General features: G+C 42.8%; 1 protein-coding gene across 1 annotated transcript in view; it reads right to left on the bottom strand.

Annotated features, from left to right (window-relative positions):
• LOC133401451 (membrane-associated guanylate kinase, WW and PDZ domain-containing protein 1) overlaps positions 1 to 15826 on the bottom strand; it is a 75405-nt gene extending 59579 nt beyond the window's left edge. The window contains 1 exon segment of the mRNA XM_061674469.1: positions 15744 to 15826. Within this exon segment, the coding sequence (XP_061530453.1) occupies positions 15744 to 15826 (83 nt within the window).
• Positions 15827 to 17950: the final 2124 nt, after the last annotated feature.

The following is a 17950-nucleotide window of genomic DNA, read 5'->3' as shown; positions in this document are numbered from 1 at the left end:
CCATTGATCCATCCATTTTCAATATCACTTATTCTGTTCAGGGTGGTGCTGGAGCCTATCCCAGCTGACTTTGGGCAAAAGGCAGACTGCACCATCAACTGGTCACCAGTCAGTTACAGGGACAGACAACCATTCTTTCTCACCTTCACACTATCAAAGAGTGACATAACTTTTGGGACATTTTTATTTCAAATTTGAAAATAATTTGCGCTATCTTTCAAGACTTTAACTTTTTCTCATCGCCTTTCGATGCGCGCTGGGTTTAATTTTATTATTAGAATGTGCAGCGGGCCAATAAAAAACATGCAGCGGGCAACAAATGGCCCCAGGGCCATAGTTTGGACACCCCTGCTCATGCATGCCATGCATGGAGAGCAAAAACAAAGGCATCATCTTCAAGAATCTAATCACATACTGTACGTACAGAGCGCTCCCATGTGCATGAATCTTTATTTATATTCCATCAACCACTGCTCATTCTGAGGTTTATCTTAAGAGTTCTCCAAACATCCGTGCAGTCGTCTGTAATGATTGAAATGCTAAAAATAAAACTACTGATTGGTGCTTGGTATTATTCCAATCCTGTTGAGCAGACTCCGGCGCGCTGTGTGCCGACGTTACACGCACTGAGTCACATGAGCGCTTGCTGTTGTCTTGACCTTGTGTGTCTGATGTCGCTTTAATGAGCCGCAGGCCGTCAGGGCGGCCGAAGCCCGGACTCGAGCCGCCACTGACACACTCCCTGACATCGCTGCACTCTCTGCTGGGTAGCGCACTCATCAGTCCATTCAAAAACACAGCACTAGGATATCATCAGTAGTAGGAGGGCGGAGACGCAGACATGACATGGGGTGTGATGGGCGGGTTGGGAAGAAATCAACAGTGGACACAATATAAATGGAATGTGTGGGGGGGGAAAAATGCTTATTTTTAGCCACGAAATACAGTGGTGTCTTGAGATACGACTGACTTAAGAGTTTTTCGAGATGTGAGCCGCTGTTTAGCTAACTTTTTTGCCTTGACTTGCAAGCAAAAACTAGAACTACAACATTCTCTTTATGTCCTTACTGTATGTTTTTTTTAAGTACATTATAGAGTGCTATTTTTCTTCTAGTTTTTGTTTTAGGCTTGAATGAATCAATAGCCTTCCCATTCATCTCATTAGGGAAAGATGATTTGAAATATGACCAATGTGCACCCACCAGAATGAGCAGCACCATGTCCATTGAGGTGAAGCAAAAGGTGTGGCAAAAATGTCTTAAAATTGATTTTAAGTTCGATTTAATTAACTCATCAACGAATGTTTTAGTGTACAGTATTATAGAGTACGATTATTCTTATTTAAAAACACATTGCAAACTTTTTTTTGGGGGGGTGGGGGGGGGGGGGGGGTGCTCGAACGGATTAATAGCGTTTCCATTACATTTCACTGGGGAAAGATTATTTTTTTTGTGTTACATGCATAGTCACGGAACAAATTAAACTCTTACCTCAAGGCACCGCTGTACTAATTTTTGGCCCCAAAGCAGCTATGACTCCGTACTGAACAGTTGAGTCAGCAAACCCAACGCACCTTCTTTAGAAATAGCAGAGGTGGCAAAATTAAGCAAAGCAAATTTATTTGTATAGCGCATTTCATACCCAAGGTAACTCAATGTGCTTTACATGATTAAAAGCATTTAATAACAAGGGGGGAAAAACAGCTTATAAACATTTAAAACAGAGAGGGAAACAAATAAATAAAAATAGAAATACAATCAAAACAGCATACAGTCCAAGAAATATCATTTAAAAGTGGAAATGCTGTAAAAAGCATGGGAAAAAAGAAGAGTTTTTAACCTGACGTCACTTCTGTTGGCAACTTATTCCGTTTGCGTGCAGCATAATAGAGAAATGCTGCTTCACCGTGTTTGCTTTGAACTATGGAAAAGTACTCACATTCTACGTTCTTGAAAATGCAAACCACAGGCTGTGGAAATATTGGTCGTGATGGCAAAATACAGTGGTGCCTTGAGATTAGAGTTTCATTTTTTTTACGTGTAGACGTTCGTAACTCAAAACACTTGCACCTCAAATGATCAGCCTCCTGAAGAAAATGTTTTTGAATAAGAAAAATAGCACACTATAAGAATGTACTTGTACATTGAATGTACGATAAAAACATATCAATGAAATAATTAAATAGAATGTTAGAATGAAGCAATTTCTGTGACATCTTTGCTTCATTTATATGGACATTGTGCTGCTCCTTAAGGTGTGTGTGCCTCGGCCACCTGGGGGCAGTATAATACAAACATAGAAACACATGAAGAAGACTGTCACTACTGATTCAGTAAACTGTCTGATTAGCAATTTCTGCAAAGGATAACGAATATATGCCTGACTATTGTTGTATTGTCTGTTTACATGTGTTGCTCGACCATTTGTGCAGGGATGGGCAACTGGCGGTCTGCGGGCTCACATCTCGGAAAACTCGTAAGTGGAGTCACTTGTATCTTAAGGCGTCATCACTGTATTGACAACAAGTCAAATTGTAAACATGAGCAGAAGTCTCTCTTGGGCTTGGAACCAAAAACAAGAAATTGCAACTACTTCGTGGAAGGCTGATCTGCATCCTGACCGTCATAGCGTGACAAAAAATAAAATAAATATAAAATAAATAGTTTCAATGTGTCGTGAATATGATGTAAATATGAAAAAAGAAGACACAATGCAGTCAATGTTTGCTTCTAATGACAACGCGCCACCGAGATTTGTGACCTTCAGGTCATGAAAGCGCTGACCAGTGCGTATCTTGTTTCACTGACTTCCTCTCCAACAGAATTCTGCTCGGGGTCCCTGTGGCTTGCGACCCATCCAAACCCTCCACACTGAAACTTCAGACAACAACAATCAGTCAGTGCCAAAATGCTATTCTTAGAAATCTGTTTTTTTTAAATCCCTCTTTCATTTTACTTGTCTGTTCAGAGAGGTAAAAAAAAAGCATATGGCTTAATATAGCACAGAGACAATATTAACAGCTGTGTCACATTTTTGTGAAGAAATTTTACCCATTTCACAACATTTATAGTGCCAATACAGTGATCCCTTGAGATACAGGTTTCATTTGTTCCACGATCGATAACTAAAAACACTCTTATCTCAAGTCAGTTTTGCCCATTAAAAAGAATGCAAATTCCATTAATCCATTACAGCCAAAAAAAGGGTAAGTTCTTGGACCCCTCCTGTTCAGCCTGCATATGCTACCCTTGGGCCAAATTCTTCAGAACATTAACATTGACTATCATAGCTATGCAGCTGACACACGGTTATATCTAGCAGTGTCTCCAGATGACTACAGTTCAATTGAGGTGTTGTGTCACTGTGGAAAACAGATAACTGGATGAGCCAAAACTTTCTTCAATTAAACCACAACAAAACATATAATTGTTTTTGGCAGTAAAGAAAAGAGGACTGGTGCTAGTAAATACCTGGAGTCACTCTCTTGAAAAACCAAAGACCAAGTCCGAAAATCTTGGTGTACTGATAGATTCCGACCTGACTTTCAACAGTCATATCACATCAATTACTAAAACTGCCTTCTACCATCTGAAGAACATACTGTATGCAATTGAAGGCTTGCATGTGCCAAGCAGACCAGGAGAAGCTCATACATGCTTTTATCTCAAGAAGACTTGACAATTGTAATGGTCTTCTGACTGGACTCCCCCAAAAGAGCATTAAACAGCTGCAGCTCATTCATTTACTCCAATTCTAAAGTCTCTACACTGGCTCGCAGTCATCTTTATAATAGATTTTAAAGTTCTGCTACTGGTCTATAAATCACTAAATGGTTTAGGTCCTGAATGCATGAAAGAAATGCTCAGGGAATATAAAACCAGTAGGGCTCTGAGATGTACAGACTCAAGTCAAATAGTGGGGAACAGAGTCCAAAGCAAACATGGTGAAGCAGCATTTAGCTGTTATGCTGCACACAAATGGAATAAGTTGCCAACGGAAGTGACGTCAGCCCCAAGTGTGAATGATTTTAAGTCCAGGTTAAACGTTTTGCTCATGCTTTTAGAACATTTCCACTTTTCAATTATCTTTTTTGCACTGTATGTTGTTTTAATCGTATTTTTATTTCTTATCTTAGTTTTAGAATCACAGGGCGCTGGAGCCTATCCCAGCTGATTTCGGGCAAAAGGTGGACTACACCCTGAACTGGTCGCCAGCCAGTCGCAGGGCACATATAGACCCAGACAAGTTTCTGGTGTGCATTGCCCACCGGGGGCAGTCCAATACAGCCATGTTCACACAAACAAAGAACAGCGGACCGCTAATACTACTACAAGTGACTCAGTAAGATACTGAAATATTAGTCTTTTTTCGTAGAGGATAAAGAATGTATGCTTGTGAGTATTATTTTAATGTCTAAATTTGTTGCTCCACTGTTTGCATTCAAATATTCGTTGCTTCAAACCGTGACTATAGATGCTAACTATTAGCATGTCAATAGCATTTTGAATTGTTTGTTAGCATTCGGCTAAGTGGCTTTTCTCATAAGGCAAAGCTATGTTGTTTTAAAGGTGTAATTCTCTTTTTTTATGTTAAGTGGAACAGTAGACTTCTAACTGGAAGTCGCATTAAACAGCTGGAAGCCTCTTTTTTTAATATAAATTGTTCAATATTTGCCAAACTGCTATTTGCAGTGAAGTGAGTTTAGGTAGGGTCACTGCCACCATACAACCACCAGCTCATTCTGCGTTTAATAAGGGTGCCCACTCATATTGTCTGCTGCCACACCGGCCAAGAGCAGTGACAATGCTTCAGTTCCACGCACCGGATCACTGTGATTATGCATTGTCCTCTTCTGCACAGAGTATCTGTCGAGACTGTCATTGAGGTACATTTAAAGGGAATGGCAAGGGCTGGACAATGCATAATGAAGACTTTGAACACACCCACAGTGGAGCAGCCCGCCTACTTTCGGATCAGCCGGGCTGCACTGGTCTACAAAATTACCAACACCAATCTAACCTTCCCGTGGCGCACAGTTGAGCCGCCCACCACACCGGATTTCCGTCGGTCATGAAAAGAGGGCCCCAACTGTTCGTTTTGACATATTCGCTAGAGATATAATGAATATCAATTAATCAGTTCATCCTTAAATGCATTCACCCTGAACCAGCTATAGAGCAGTCCAAATGAATCTAAACATCTACCACTACATTATAGCAGCTCTACCTATTGTTATGCTCCCCTTGTTCAGTATCCGTGACACAAGTGAGCCGGTGTGGTCAGGGCGGAGCCTGTCAGCTTCGGTGATTTTCCCACACTCCTGTCTATTCACATACTGTCCGCCTTCCCAATCAAAGGTGCCTCTGCTGGCAGAGAGCTCTCTGACATAACTGCCTGTGACCACAACACTGTTTTTGTACAACTTCTGGAAAGACCACTAGCTTATGAAGCGGATTCAACATTTAAAAGCTCATTCTGACTCTCCGGAATGAACATTACAGATATTAACAATGTCTTTATGACAAGTGGTTACATTTTGAATTGTTGGATTTCATTCATGGAGTTCATTCAGGATATCTGTAATGGAAGTGTGATGAGTCAAAATGACAGAAAAAGATCTGTAATTCACTTTTGCCAAGTCAAAAGTGAATTACAGATATCTGCAACATCATTTTACCTGAAATAACGTTGGTTTCTCGTCACAGATATCTACTAATCAGTCGCCAGTTTCTGCAAGTGAATTACGGATATTCATTCATTCATTTTCCGTACGGCTTCTCCTCACTAGGGTCGCGGGCGTGCTGGAGCCTATCCCAGCTATCATCGGGCAGGAGGCGGGGTACACCCTGAACTGGTTGCCATCCAATTGCAGGGCACATAGAAACAGACAACCATTCGCACTCACATTCACACCTACGGCCGCCGAAAATGGCCCAAAACTGCATTTCAGTGTCGTTCTGAAATTCTTTTATCAACGAAACATCCCGTCCAAGACAGAATGTCTTGCAGGTGCGCAAGAGCTGCGAAGCAAACCTAAACAAACATGTCAGATCATACAGCCAATAGCATTCACCATAAATAAATGGGAAAATTGACAACTAATAGATATGATCGTATCGGCAGCGATCGGCAGATCTGACTCACATATTATCGGTTTCGGAATCGGCAGCATAAATCCCTGATCGCATTACCTCTAATTATGCATAGTATGGGAACATCAAAACACAAAGATAAAGCATTGTTGGAATGTCAGTGCTCAGTGAATATTTTAATAATTTTGTAATTGATTTATTCTTTTAAGCATTATTATTAATGTGTGCAATTGCAATGCCTTGATTTTAGTGAGGTTAGTACAGTCATCGCCATGAATGCAATTATACTATTAATTTCTTCAAGGGGCTTAAATAATACAGTATAAAAACGCTAGATACAAAATCATCACTAAAACCTAACACGTTATGTCATGAATATATGGGGCCGGTACAAGTTCTTACAGGGCCACCACAACATGGCTCATGTCGGGCCAGCACTCAAAAAGGCTTAACGTCGGACCCTGCACACAAGCCACAGTCATTAGACATTTGAGGTTGCTGTGATCTAACTCTGATAGTTCTTCTTCTAAAGCGTTTCCACGTCGACATTCTGTTTCCACACAAATGGGATCCACGATAACGAAACTAGTCAGTTAGCTCAGCGAGAATCCTCGATGAACTTACACAAGCCGAGTTGATATTTGACGTTTTCTCGTGAAGTTCAACTCGTTGTCTTTCCTAAATGTGAAGTCGGGTAAATATTGATGGGCTGGCTATGTGTTTTGTCAGCTCGAATGTGACCAGCGTGCCTAACAGCCCTATTTGTCTCTCTGGGTGGAAGCACTCACAACGAATGACCAACCGAAAAGATGGAGGACTTTTCTTATGTCTGAATAAGCAGGACCAAAGTCAGCATGAGCAACGGTTACATAATGAAATTATTGCAGACCAGTTACCACACATTTAGAGGTAAACAAAGAGAACAGTCATCAGCGCACATTTCCATCGAAGTGCATGCTCATTTAAACAGTGCACACATCTGGATAGTTGAAATATTCACTGAATCATCACATAACAACAACTGGACACGTGAACAAACAAACAGTCGCATATATTTTCATATGTGAAACATCTACTTAAAGGAAAAAAGCAAGCAAAAAATTCAGTTCACTGCTCACATGAAAGAAGGGAGCTGAAACCACAAATTTGATCATTCATCATGAAGAAAAGAAAACAGGCACGTCAGCCACAGCTGACATCCATCGGGAGATCTGACATGGATACATTGCAAATACACAGCTATTTGATTGCTGCTTGCAGCTAGTGTCGTGCGCTGAAAAATGTTACAAAGTCAAGAAGATGCATGAACACAGCCATGTGTTTTCAACATGTTTTGATATTAACTTACATGTGGATGGAGATAGGACTTTCTTTCTCATCGTTACCTTGAAATAACTGTAGTAAGGAGAAGAGAATCTCCGGCATTGGCATGGCAACCGCAGTTCACCTGCTCTGGTGATCTATAGAATTGCTGGACCAAAAAAAGAAATCAATAAATAAACGTTTGTCGCAATGGATCAGTAACTTCTCGGTAATGATGACGAATGCAGCGTGGCCTCGGATTTCACAACAAAAGGCATTATTAGTTTAGGCACTCAAATTAAAACAAAAAGTCTTGGCACTGATGAAAACAATGTAGGGGGGAAAAAGGAAAAATCAAAAAAGGAAAAAAGACAAACAATATAATAAATACACAACCGAAAAGAACCGCAAAAAGAAAAATCGTGAAAACAAAAAAAAGAAAAAACAGAAAAAAAGAAGAAAAACAATAAAAGAATAATGAAAACAATTGTTAAAAGAATTAACCAAACCAGAGAATTAATAATTAAAAAATAATGAAATAAAACTCTGAAAAATAATTAATTAAAAATAATGAAAAAAAGGCCCAAAAAGGCCCCATAAATTTGGAAGAAGGAAAAATACCATAGTACTGAAAAATTATAAAGAAAAGAAAAATTTGCCACAAAACACACCCTCATTTTGTGTTAGCACGCACTTCGCTGTGCAGAATTGTGTGCATTGCATTGACAAACATGCACAGTCAAATCATCCAACAATGCTTATATCCACATATGAGATCATAATTATTCAAAATATTTGGTCCAATGCTTCTGTTATCGCAATGGTACGCACATCTCTGTTGTGGCTGCACAACACAATACCAGCATGTTCACATATTTTTCACATAAGACCCCGGGGACGACCCAGGACACGCTGGAGAGACTACCTCTTTCGGCTGGCTTGAGAACGCCTCGGGATCCCCCCGGAAGAGCTGGATGAAGTGCCTGGGGAGAGGGCAGTCTGGGCGTCCCTGCTAAAACTTTTTAGAAAATAGTTGGGGATAGATTCCACAGGGGGAAAAAAATATGTGAAAATGCTGGTATTGTGTTGTGCAGCCAGAACAGAGACGTGCGTACCATTGCGATAACAGAAACAATGGACCAAATATTTGAATAATTATGATCTCATATGTTGATATAAGCATTGTTGGATGATTTGAGAGTGCATGTTTTTAAATGCAATGCACACAACTCTGAACAGCAATGTGCGTGCTAACACAAAATCAGTGTGTTTTTTTGGAAATGTTTCTTCTCTTCCTGCGGAGGAAACTCATTTCGGTACCAGCCGGTACCCATCAGCTGCCTCAGGAGTCCCACAGGCCAAAAAGGCCCTTCCTCCCAATCACACCCTTCCAGGTCTCACTGTCATTGCCCACGTGAGCATTGAAGTCCCCGAGCAGAACGATGCAGTCCCCAGCGGGAGTGCTCTCCAGCACCCCCTCCAATGGACTCCAAAAAGGCTGGGTACTCTGAACTGCTGTTTGGTGCATAGGCACAAACAACAGTCAGGACCCATCCCTCCACCCGAAGGCGGAGGGAGGCTACCCTCTCGTCCACCGGGGTGAACCCCAACGTACAGGGGGGCAATAAGTATACCCGCACCTCCTCGGCGCTTCTCACCATGGGCAACTCCAGAGTGAAAAAGAGTCCAACCCCTCTCAAGAGGACTGTTACCAGAGCCCAAGACGTGCGTGGAGGCGAGCCCGACTATATCTACTCGGAACTTCTCGACCTCACACACCAGCTCGGGCTCCTTCCCTGCCAGAGAGGTGACATTCCACGTCCCTAGAGCCAGCTTCTGTAGCCGGGGTTCGGATCGCCAAGGTCCCTGCCTTCGGCCACCGCCCAGCTCACACTGTACCCGACCCTTATGGCCCCTCCCACAGGTGGTGAGCCCATGGGAAGGGGGACCCACGTTACCCTTTCGGGCTCGCCTTCGAGCCCCACCTCCGGGGGGGGGGAGGGCCCGGTGACCCGCGCCCGGGCAAGGGAAACCTAGATCCATTTGTTTCTTTCTTCATAGGGGTTTTTGGAGCCGTGCTTTGTCTGGTCCCTCACCTAGGACCTGTTTGTCATGGTTGACCCTACCAGGGGGGAGAAGCCCCAGACAACTTAGCTCCTAGGATCATTGGGACACACAAACCCCTCCACCACGATAAGGTGACAGCTTCCAGGAGGGGAATTTTGAAGATGAGCCTCCTAAAGTGATTTTTTTACATTGTATAAGCTATCATCCATTCGACGCGCCCACAGCGTCTGAGAGTTGAGAGGTGGCCCTTATTATTCAAGTTTTGAAGCCTGATTTTAAATACTTAGCGATTTTATTTTTATTCATTCAAATTTGGCAGGCTTGTTAACATTACTCTTCTCTGTGGTGTGATGAATTTACATGACATTTTTTGGGCCTGTTTAGTGCCACTTTAAAATTGTTTTGGTGTAGTGTTGTGTTAATGTTGGTGCGCAACAGTATATGATAGCAAAATAAAAACAACTCAAACAATGCAGTGTAAGCAAGATCCTCTCTATTCCGCTGTGACGTGTCGTGAAAAATGCTGCTTCTAATCTTCCCACACCGTCCTCCCAGGGGTGACATTGAGGTCATCCAAGTAAAGCATCTTAAATAAGCAGCGACCTTAAGATCATCGGAACTACAAGTAGAGTGTGCGCAAAAGCCTCCTCACACCTCTGACTTCCCCACCCTGCATCTTTTCAGGCATCTGTATCGTAACCTCTCCCTCCCAACATTCCCACCAAACTGTGCGAGTCAAACGGGCTGAACTAAAGCTCCGTCCTGCTCGCCCACTTCCAAATCTAGGGCACACGGGTGCCACGCACAAAATGGACAGCAGTGGCAGATTTAAAAATAAAAGATTAAATGCTTGTGGCTGGAAAAACATACACTACATATCTCCCCGCTTACACAGTGACATGGAAAAGCATGGGCGCGTGCTTACACACTCAATGCCGACCCAGTACATGAAAAGGCTGATAAAAATACATGGAATGAAAAGTACTGTAGCAGTTGTCCGCACGCTAGCAACAAATCTCAAATCTACGCCAATGAATGACTGTACAGTTCATCCATCCATCCATTTTCTGAGCCGCTTCTCCTCACTAGGGTCGCAGGCGTGCTGGAGCCTATCCCAGCTGTCATCGGGCAGGAGGCGGGGTACACCCTCAACTGGTTGCCAGCCAATCGCAGGGCACACACAAACAAACAACCATTCGCACTCACAGTCACACCTACTGGCAATTTAGAGTAGAGTTTCAAGTTGCACTTACGGATGTTGCACCGAACTGTGTTTACTGGCATTGGTTTTCTGAAGTGTTCCTGAGCCCATGTGGTGATATCCTTTACACATCGAGGTCGGTTTTTGATGCAGTGCCGCCTGAGGGATCGAAGGTCACGGGCATTCAATGTTGGTTTTCGGCCTTGCCGCTTACATGCAGTGATTTCTCCAGATTCTCTGAACCTTTTGACCGTAGATGATGAAATCCCGAAATTCCTTGCAATTGTACGTTGACGAACATTGTGCTTAAACTGTTCAACTATTTTCTCACGCACTTGTTCACAAAGAGGTGAACCTCGCCCCATCTTTGCTTGTGAAATGACTGAGCAATTCAGGGAAGCTCCTTTTCTACCCAATCATGGCACCCACCTGTTCCCAATTAGCCTGTTCACCTGTGGGATGTTCCAAACAGGTGTTTGATGAGCATTTCTCAACTTTCTCAGTCTTCTTTGCCACCTGTCCCAGCTTTTTTGTAACGTGTTCCAGCCATAAAATTCTAAGTTAATGATTATTTGCTTGCGATTGGCTGGCAACCAGTTCAGGATGTACCCCGCCTCCTGCACACCGGCGACCCTAGTGAGGAGAAGCGGCTCAGAAAATGGATGGATGGATGATTTGCAAATCATTGTATTCTGTTTTTATCTATGTTTAATACAACGTCCCAACTTCATTGGAATTGGGGTTGTATATAACAAGGCTTCAAAAAGTGAAAAATCAGGCCATTGTCTCCGCTCTCAAAGGCCATGGGCATGTCTGCTGAATGCGCTAAAATCCGGCCCCTCTCAATGGTCAACTGTCAATCAAATGCCACTTCTACAACCTGGAAAAATGGATGCTATATCATCTAGCATTTTTCTAACGACTACACATAACTAGACATGTTTTAGCCGGGAAAATATATCCGCTTAAAGCCTCCGGTGGCTGGAGTATATCTCAGCGGGTTGTCGCAGGGCTTTTCCATGCTGGGACAACGAGGCGGTCTAAAGCGCCCGTGGCAGTGCAAAGCCCCTGTCTTCCTAGTACTAACTAACAATCAGCCCAATATTTGGATTTTATGTATGTCACACATGTTTCCTTTTCTCTTTGGAAATCGGAAATTTCTCTTTGGATCGCAGTTTTGGGATATTAAGCCATCTAAAGCTCTGCCCGAGAGACCCTCGTCATCTAACGTTATGACAGTTGTACTAGAGCGGCTCCAACTACCGGAGACAAATTCCTTGTGTGTTTTGGACATACATGGCAAATAAAGATGATTCTGATTCTGATTCTGATTCTGACAATGCCACCTACAGAAATGCCTTTGTCATCAATAGGAACTCTTTTCAAACATCTTGGAGGCATTTGTGGGGCAATCAAAACAAAACTGAGCTGACGAAACCTGTTTATATATGCGGAAATGAAACTGCAAAACACAAAGCAATGGATGACGTATGGCTGACGTTTAAAAATTGACATCCATAAAATTTAAAAAAACGGGTCAGTTGTTCTGATATTTTCAGAGGTGCGAGTCGGCATAAATAGGGATGTCCACATACATTTACATTTGCTGTTGCTGTAAGGATTCTGTATCGACCAACTGGGTCAAAATATGAGCTGGACCACTTCCCCGGAAGCGTTGCTGTGGAGGATTCTGCATCGACCGACCGGGTCAGGTCCTGAGGAAGAACCACTTCCCTGAAGGTGTCTACCTGTGGCGCTTTATTTCATGAAATGGATTGTCATGCTGTTTTCCATACTATATGGTAATGTTGCCCACTATGTATCCCCTGTCTGTGGTCCCTTCTCAGTGTGTATTCCTGGGTTCCTAGTTTTTCCCGGTTGCGGGGTTTAGGCTAGGGGATGTCGTTGATCTTTGTCAACTGTGAGCCTGTTAAGCCCTTCTAGACTCTTATGATTAAGGGCCGTACAAATAAGCTAGACTTGGCCAGACTGGACTGAACAAGAGTTCAGAGCACGACTGTAAGTGATACACACCTGACAGGAAAACAGGGTCGCGGTGATGTTCACATAGAGGACATTGTATCGTTCGGGATCAAGGTCAAGGAAGGGTGCAAATTGTACTGTGTACATGCGGCTATGGTGACGAATACCGCTGAGACAACAGGTCCTCTCACTTCGTCTGCCATGATGCATTACGCCTCACACCGCGGCCAGAGATGATCTCTCGGCAGGAAGCCCCAGTAATTTAATCCAACTACCAGCTGAGAAATGCAGATGGAAAAACGGTCAGTACTCTGTACTTTTCAGCTATCTGTACTTTACTTGTGTATTTATTTGTCTGACGACGTCTTATTTTTACTGCCTACATTGAAAAACAGCTGTACTTTCTGGTCCTTACTTTTTTGAAATAGGCTCATTATTTGTTTTCAACCTCTGCAGATGACGGCATAAAAAAATGAGAGAGATTGGGATCTTGGGGTCTTATAAGGCAGACAAACAGGGACAGCAGCGACATGGAGGAACATGAATAAGGAAACATGAATGACAAGAGCAACAGAGTCGGAGAAGCAAGATATTTCCCATTTACTTGATATTAGCACTTTTGCTACCTCTGAAAATAGTAGAGTCACCATATTACATGTAGCAAAGGATGTGGTAACTTTGTGCAATTGTGGCTTATATGGTAACAAAATGATTTATTCACAAGGAAGGTCACACCTATGCAGGTCTTCTGCAGGTGTGCGTCTTCCGAAGTGTGATCGTGCTGATTCAGTATAGCGCCAACTGAAGGTGACCCCTTCCCTCGCCTGCTTCTGCTGCCTGTCTCACCACCTAATATCGATCCCACGTGTTCAACTCACATCTGACTCAAGGATACACAGATTCATTGCCTTCTTGACATTTCAGATTTGGGCCTGTGTAAATTGTAACACCGCACATCACTATCGATTTCTTATTGATTTGATCACTCGGTCCGAGTTTAACCACTTGACGACAGCTTCTCGGATCCAAATTTATTCCCACTGGAAAGGTGAGCATAGGAATGCTGTTACTATTGTTGTTGTTGTTGTTGTTGTTGTTGAGATTTCATGAAATGTTGAGAGGACCGAGAATAGATCAGACTACAAGTGCAGAATCTAAATGCAGTGGCTGGGAGCAAAGGTTTGGACCACAGATGGGAGAATGTGCCTGCGTAGTCCTGCCCTGTCAAGGGTAAACTGCCTTGCACACACATAAACACGCACGCATGCAAACACACCGTTTTTGCCTCACCCTAAAACAGCAGCATGAATATGCACGAAGCCGAAGGACACAGGAGATACCTAATTAGCCAATCAGCAAATCCCCGATGCATTCGTATGACAGAGGATAGATGCACCTCGCTTTGCCCTCCCATCTTGTTAGTCATGCTCCCCGTCCACATCCATTTCCACTCACGGGGTGATAACAGGGTGATGCAAACTCGGGAACAATTATCAACGTATCGTGTGAGGACAAGAGCAAGCTTTGCTGTTTTATTCAGACCCCCCCCCCCCCCCACCACCACACACACACACACACTTTTAACAAATTCATCACAACATCCTTGACTGCAAGAGAGGAGAGCATTGTATAAAGTCAGGGTCATGCATACTCATCCGTCACTCTCCTGTGCCGTGCAGGGACACGCCTTCAACAAATAGAACATACCTTGAGACATTTCTACACGTCCTCGCACAGAGTGTGGCTATCCAGCTGCCAAACCTCTACTGGTCGCCAGTCAATTGCAGGGCCCATATAGACACACAACCATTCACGCCTACAGACCATTTAGTCTTCAATGAAGCTAATATGTTTTGGATTTTGCTAAGATCATCACATAAGAAGGCCGGAGCCATCGGCACAAAAGGCAGCAGCATATAACAATACTGTACACTACATGCGTTAAAATAAAATGAAATATAGTGGTGCCTTGAGATATGAGCGACCCGACTTACAGTATGAGTTTTCCGAGATATGAGCCGACTTCTTGCTTTGACTTGCGAATGCAAACTTGAAATATGAACACTGTATGGTGGCAGCGACCTCGACTCACTTCACAATAAGCAGCAGTTTGGCTGCAGATAATGAACAACTCCTCAAAAAAGAGGCTTCAAGCTGTTTATTGCCACTCCCAGTTGAGGTTCACTGTCAAAGTAAGCATAAAACAATTTCGAATGACACGACCTGAAACAAACCTCACAACTTTGCCTTCATAACGCCCCTGCTAGCTTAACGCATAATGGAAAACCAACCGCCATTGAAGGGCTAATAAATAGCATCAATAGTTGCTGTTTTATAACCCTTCAAGCGACATGTATTTAAACACAACACAGAGCAACACACGCAGACAGACAATATCACAATACTCACAGAAACATATCCTTTATCTTCTGCAATGAAAAGACAGCATAGTGGTGACTCTTACTTATTTGGGTCTGTTTGGATTATACTGCCCCCGGTGGCTAAGGCGGGCACACCATAAGGAGCAGCACAATGAATTGAATTGAAGTATTAAATCACGATGACGCACAAACTGTGAAGAAAAATACATTCTATTTAATTATGTTATTACTCTATGTTTTTATAAAGTCCAAAAATTTAGCGTGGTATTTTCCTCATTTAAAAAACACATTACAAACATTTTGGGGTTTTTTTGGGGGGGAGGCTGGAACGGAATAAGGGTGTTTACATTCATGTCAATGGGGGAAGATGACTTGACAGATGTTTTGACTGACGAGCGTGGTCATAGATCGAATTCAACTCGAATCTCAAGGCATCACTGTATACGAAACATTTGGACACCTTCACAAGAAACAATATTGACTGTTTTATAAGGTGCAAAGTAACGTTGTGGTAAAAAAAAAAAAAAAAAAAAAAAAATGCATTCATTCAATAAAATAAAAACACCTCGCAAGCTCAGGCGGATCACCTGCTGTGGCAAAGCTTCACCTGTCCACGTGACTCGCAGCACGCCCATCCTCGGCACACCCACAGCACATTGGCATTTCACGCATGCACGCGACGGATGCAGGTGGAAATACTGTACCCGCTGTACTGACCTGCCGTGGCGCTGACACACACACATTCTTTTCAAGCAGTTGAGCCGCTCAAAGAGGATCCGTTTGAACGCGTCTATATACATCGGCCCGGCCGGTGGAGGTTTAATCCTGCACAGTGAAATGTATGTTCTGATTTGGGGGGAAGCACAACAAGCGCGGCGGCGGCGGCGGCGGCGGCGGCGGTTGATGATGAGTGTGCCACCGCAACCGTGTCCCGGGGAAAGAAAAGTCAAGAGGATGCGCGCGGGATATTTGGACACTAGTAAGAGATGTTGGAGAGAGAGAGAGAGAGAGAGAGAGAGAGAGAGAGAGAGAGAGAGAGAGAGAGAGGGGAGAGGAAGGGGAGAGGGGAGGGGTGCACATTGACATGCTCCGCGTACACAATGTGGCAAGCTGCTTAGAATAAACGTGTCGCTCTTCTAACTTGTCGGCCTATGACGTTGTCACCATGGAACACACTTTTTCATTCGCATCATCCCTTACCTCGATCGCTCGCTCCGCTGCAGATAAATTCAATAAACGGACCAATTTCCTCTGGCACTTTTCATTGAGCTACAGTTCTGTTTTCTTTATATGTGTGTGTGTGTGTGTGTGTGTGTGTGTGTGTGTGTGTGTGTGTGTGTGTGTGTGTGTGTGTGTGTGTGTGTGTGTGTGTGTGTATATATATATATATATATATATCCTTACAATCAATTTGGCCCGAGGTGTCATTGAAGTGCAGGCGTGATGCGGTCAGGACACCGCGAGCGTCTCTTGTTGGACACGACGAGGTATAAAGCCCCCCTACCCCACCCCACCACCTCCGGGGATGCACGAGGATCGCCTACGTGCATGTCCACGCGAGAAAGAGATCATTCCACGCTGCTCCTCAAAGTCGAATTAGTGGACAAGACGTAAAGGCAAAGGGGCAAGTGGGTTAAAAGGGAATTTGAGGGGCGGAAGGGAGGGAAGGAAAGGAGTTGAAAGTACCGCCCCCCACCCCACCCCACTCCCACCCCCGCCCCCCATTTGTCTCAGGAGCTCTATACCTGCACCGGCATCACTCCTCTCCAGCGGAACAATTCGAGACCAAAACAGAATTCTCCCTTTTTCTACATCAGTGCTTCTCAAACCTTTTTTTTATTTTTTTTATTTTTACAATCAGTAGACTAAAAAAAAAATAATAATAAAATAGGCTTCTGTAATTTTAGGTTACACGTGGTTAAAATGTGGTAAACTGACGTAATGTTCCCCCTTTTCCTCAAAAATAAACTAACATATGTTAGGTTAACGCAAGGTGTCACACACACGGCACGCGGGCCAGAACAGGCCCGTCAGGGGGTCCAATCCGGCCCGTGGGGATAGAGAACACATTCATGGCTATTTTTCAAGAAAAGTCACTTTTGTTGCTAATTTTGTCCACTGGAGGGTGCACTGACAACACTTAAATGACATTGATGCACTTGTGAAGGTCAAACGATGCCAAGTTTCAGGAGCACACTAATATAAAATGGTGTGCCATGTTCACAATACAATTCTGTGAAAATAAATACCTCCTGTAGAAATGTTTTAAGACATTGAATATTACAAAATTTCAGTCAAAAGCTTCACTTAAAAAAATGTGTTTTGTTTTTTTAAAGTTTTTTAAAGGTTGGTTTGCTGGAACCTTTTTGGGTTTTTTTTCTTTCGATGCACTGCCGCAACTTAAAATGTTATGTATACATTTACAAAGGATTCATAAATGAATGGTGCACGCTCACTGATTCATAATACTGTTGAAATAACGTTTGGTTAAAAATTTCAGACTGCTCATGAGCTGCAACAAAATTTGCAACAAGACAATAATGAATGAATGAATAAATAAATATTTTCCGAAATTAAAATTAAAATTTTGCTGTGGTCTCAAACATGACATATTCTCTACGGTATAATGCAAGAAACACATTATTTATTTATTTTTATTAAGGTATTTACCTATTGTATGTATATATTTACATTTCATCATGATTTGGTATTAGTTTATTACCTGTTTAAAGAAAGAAAAGTGGTTATTTACAAAATAGTGATCTATGCTGTTAACCCCCCCCCCCTTTTTTTGAGAGGAAACATAAGGCTCCTTGATGGATTCATTCAAAATTTAAGAAAGTATTCCAAATGTAATCAAACGGAATTAATAATATTACAATGAGAAATTAATTGAAAGAGTTACACTACGTTTACATTTGCAA

The sequence above is a fragment of the Phycodurus eques genome, chromosome 1, assembly GCF_024500275.1.
Source record: "Phycodurus eques isolate BA_2022a chromosome 1, UOR_Pequ_1.1, whole genome shotgun sequence".
NCBI lineage: Eukaryota > Metazoa > Chordata > Actinopteri > Syngnathiformes > Syngnathidae > Phycodurus > Phycodurus eques.
Note: the sequence above shows the minus strand (reverse complement) of the source record. Positions and strands in the feature narration are given on the sequence as shown.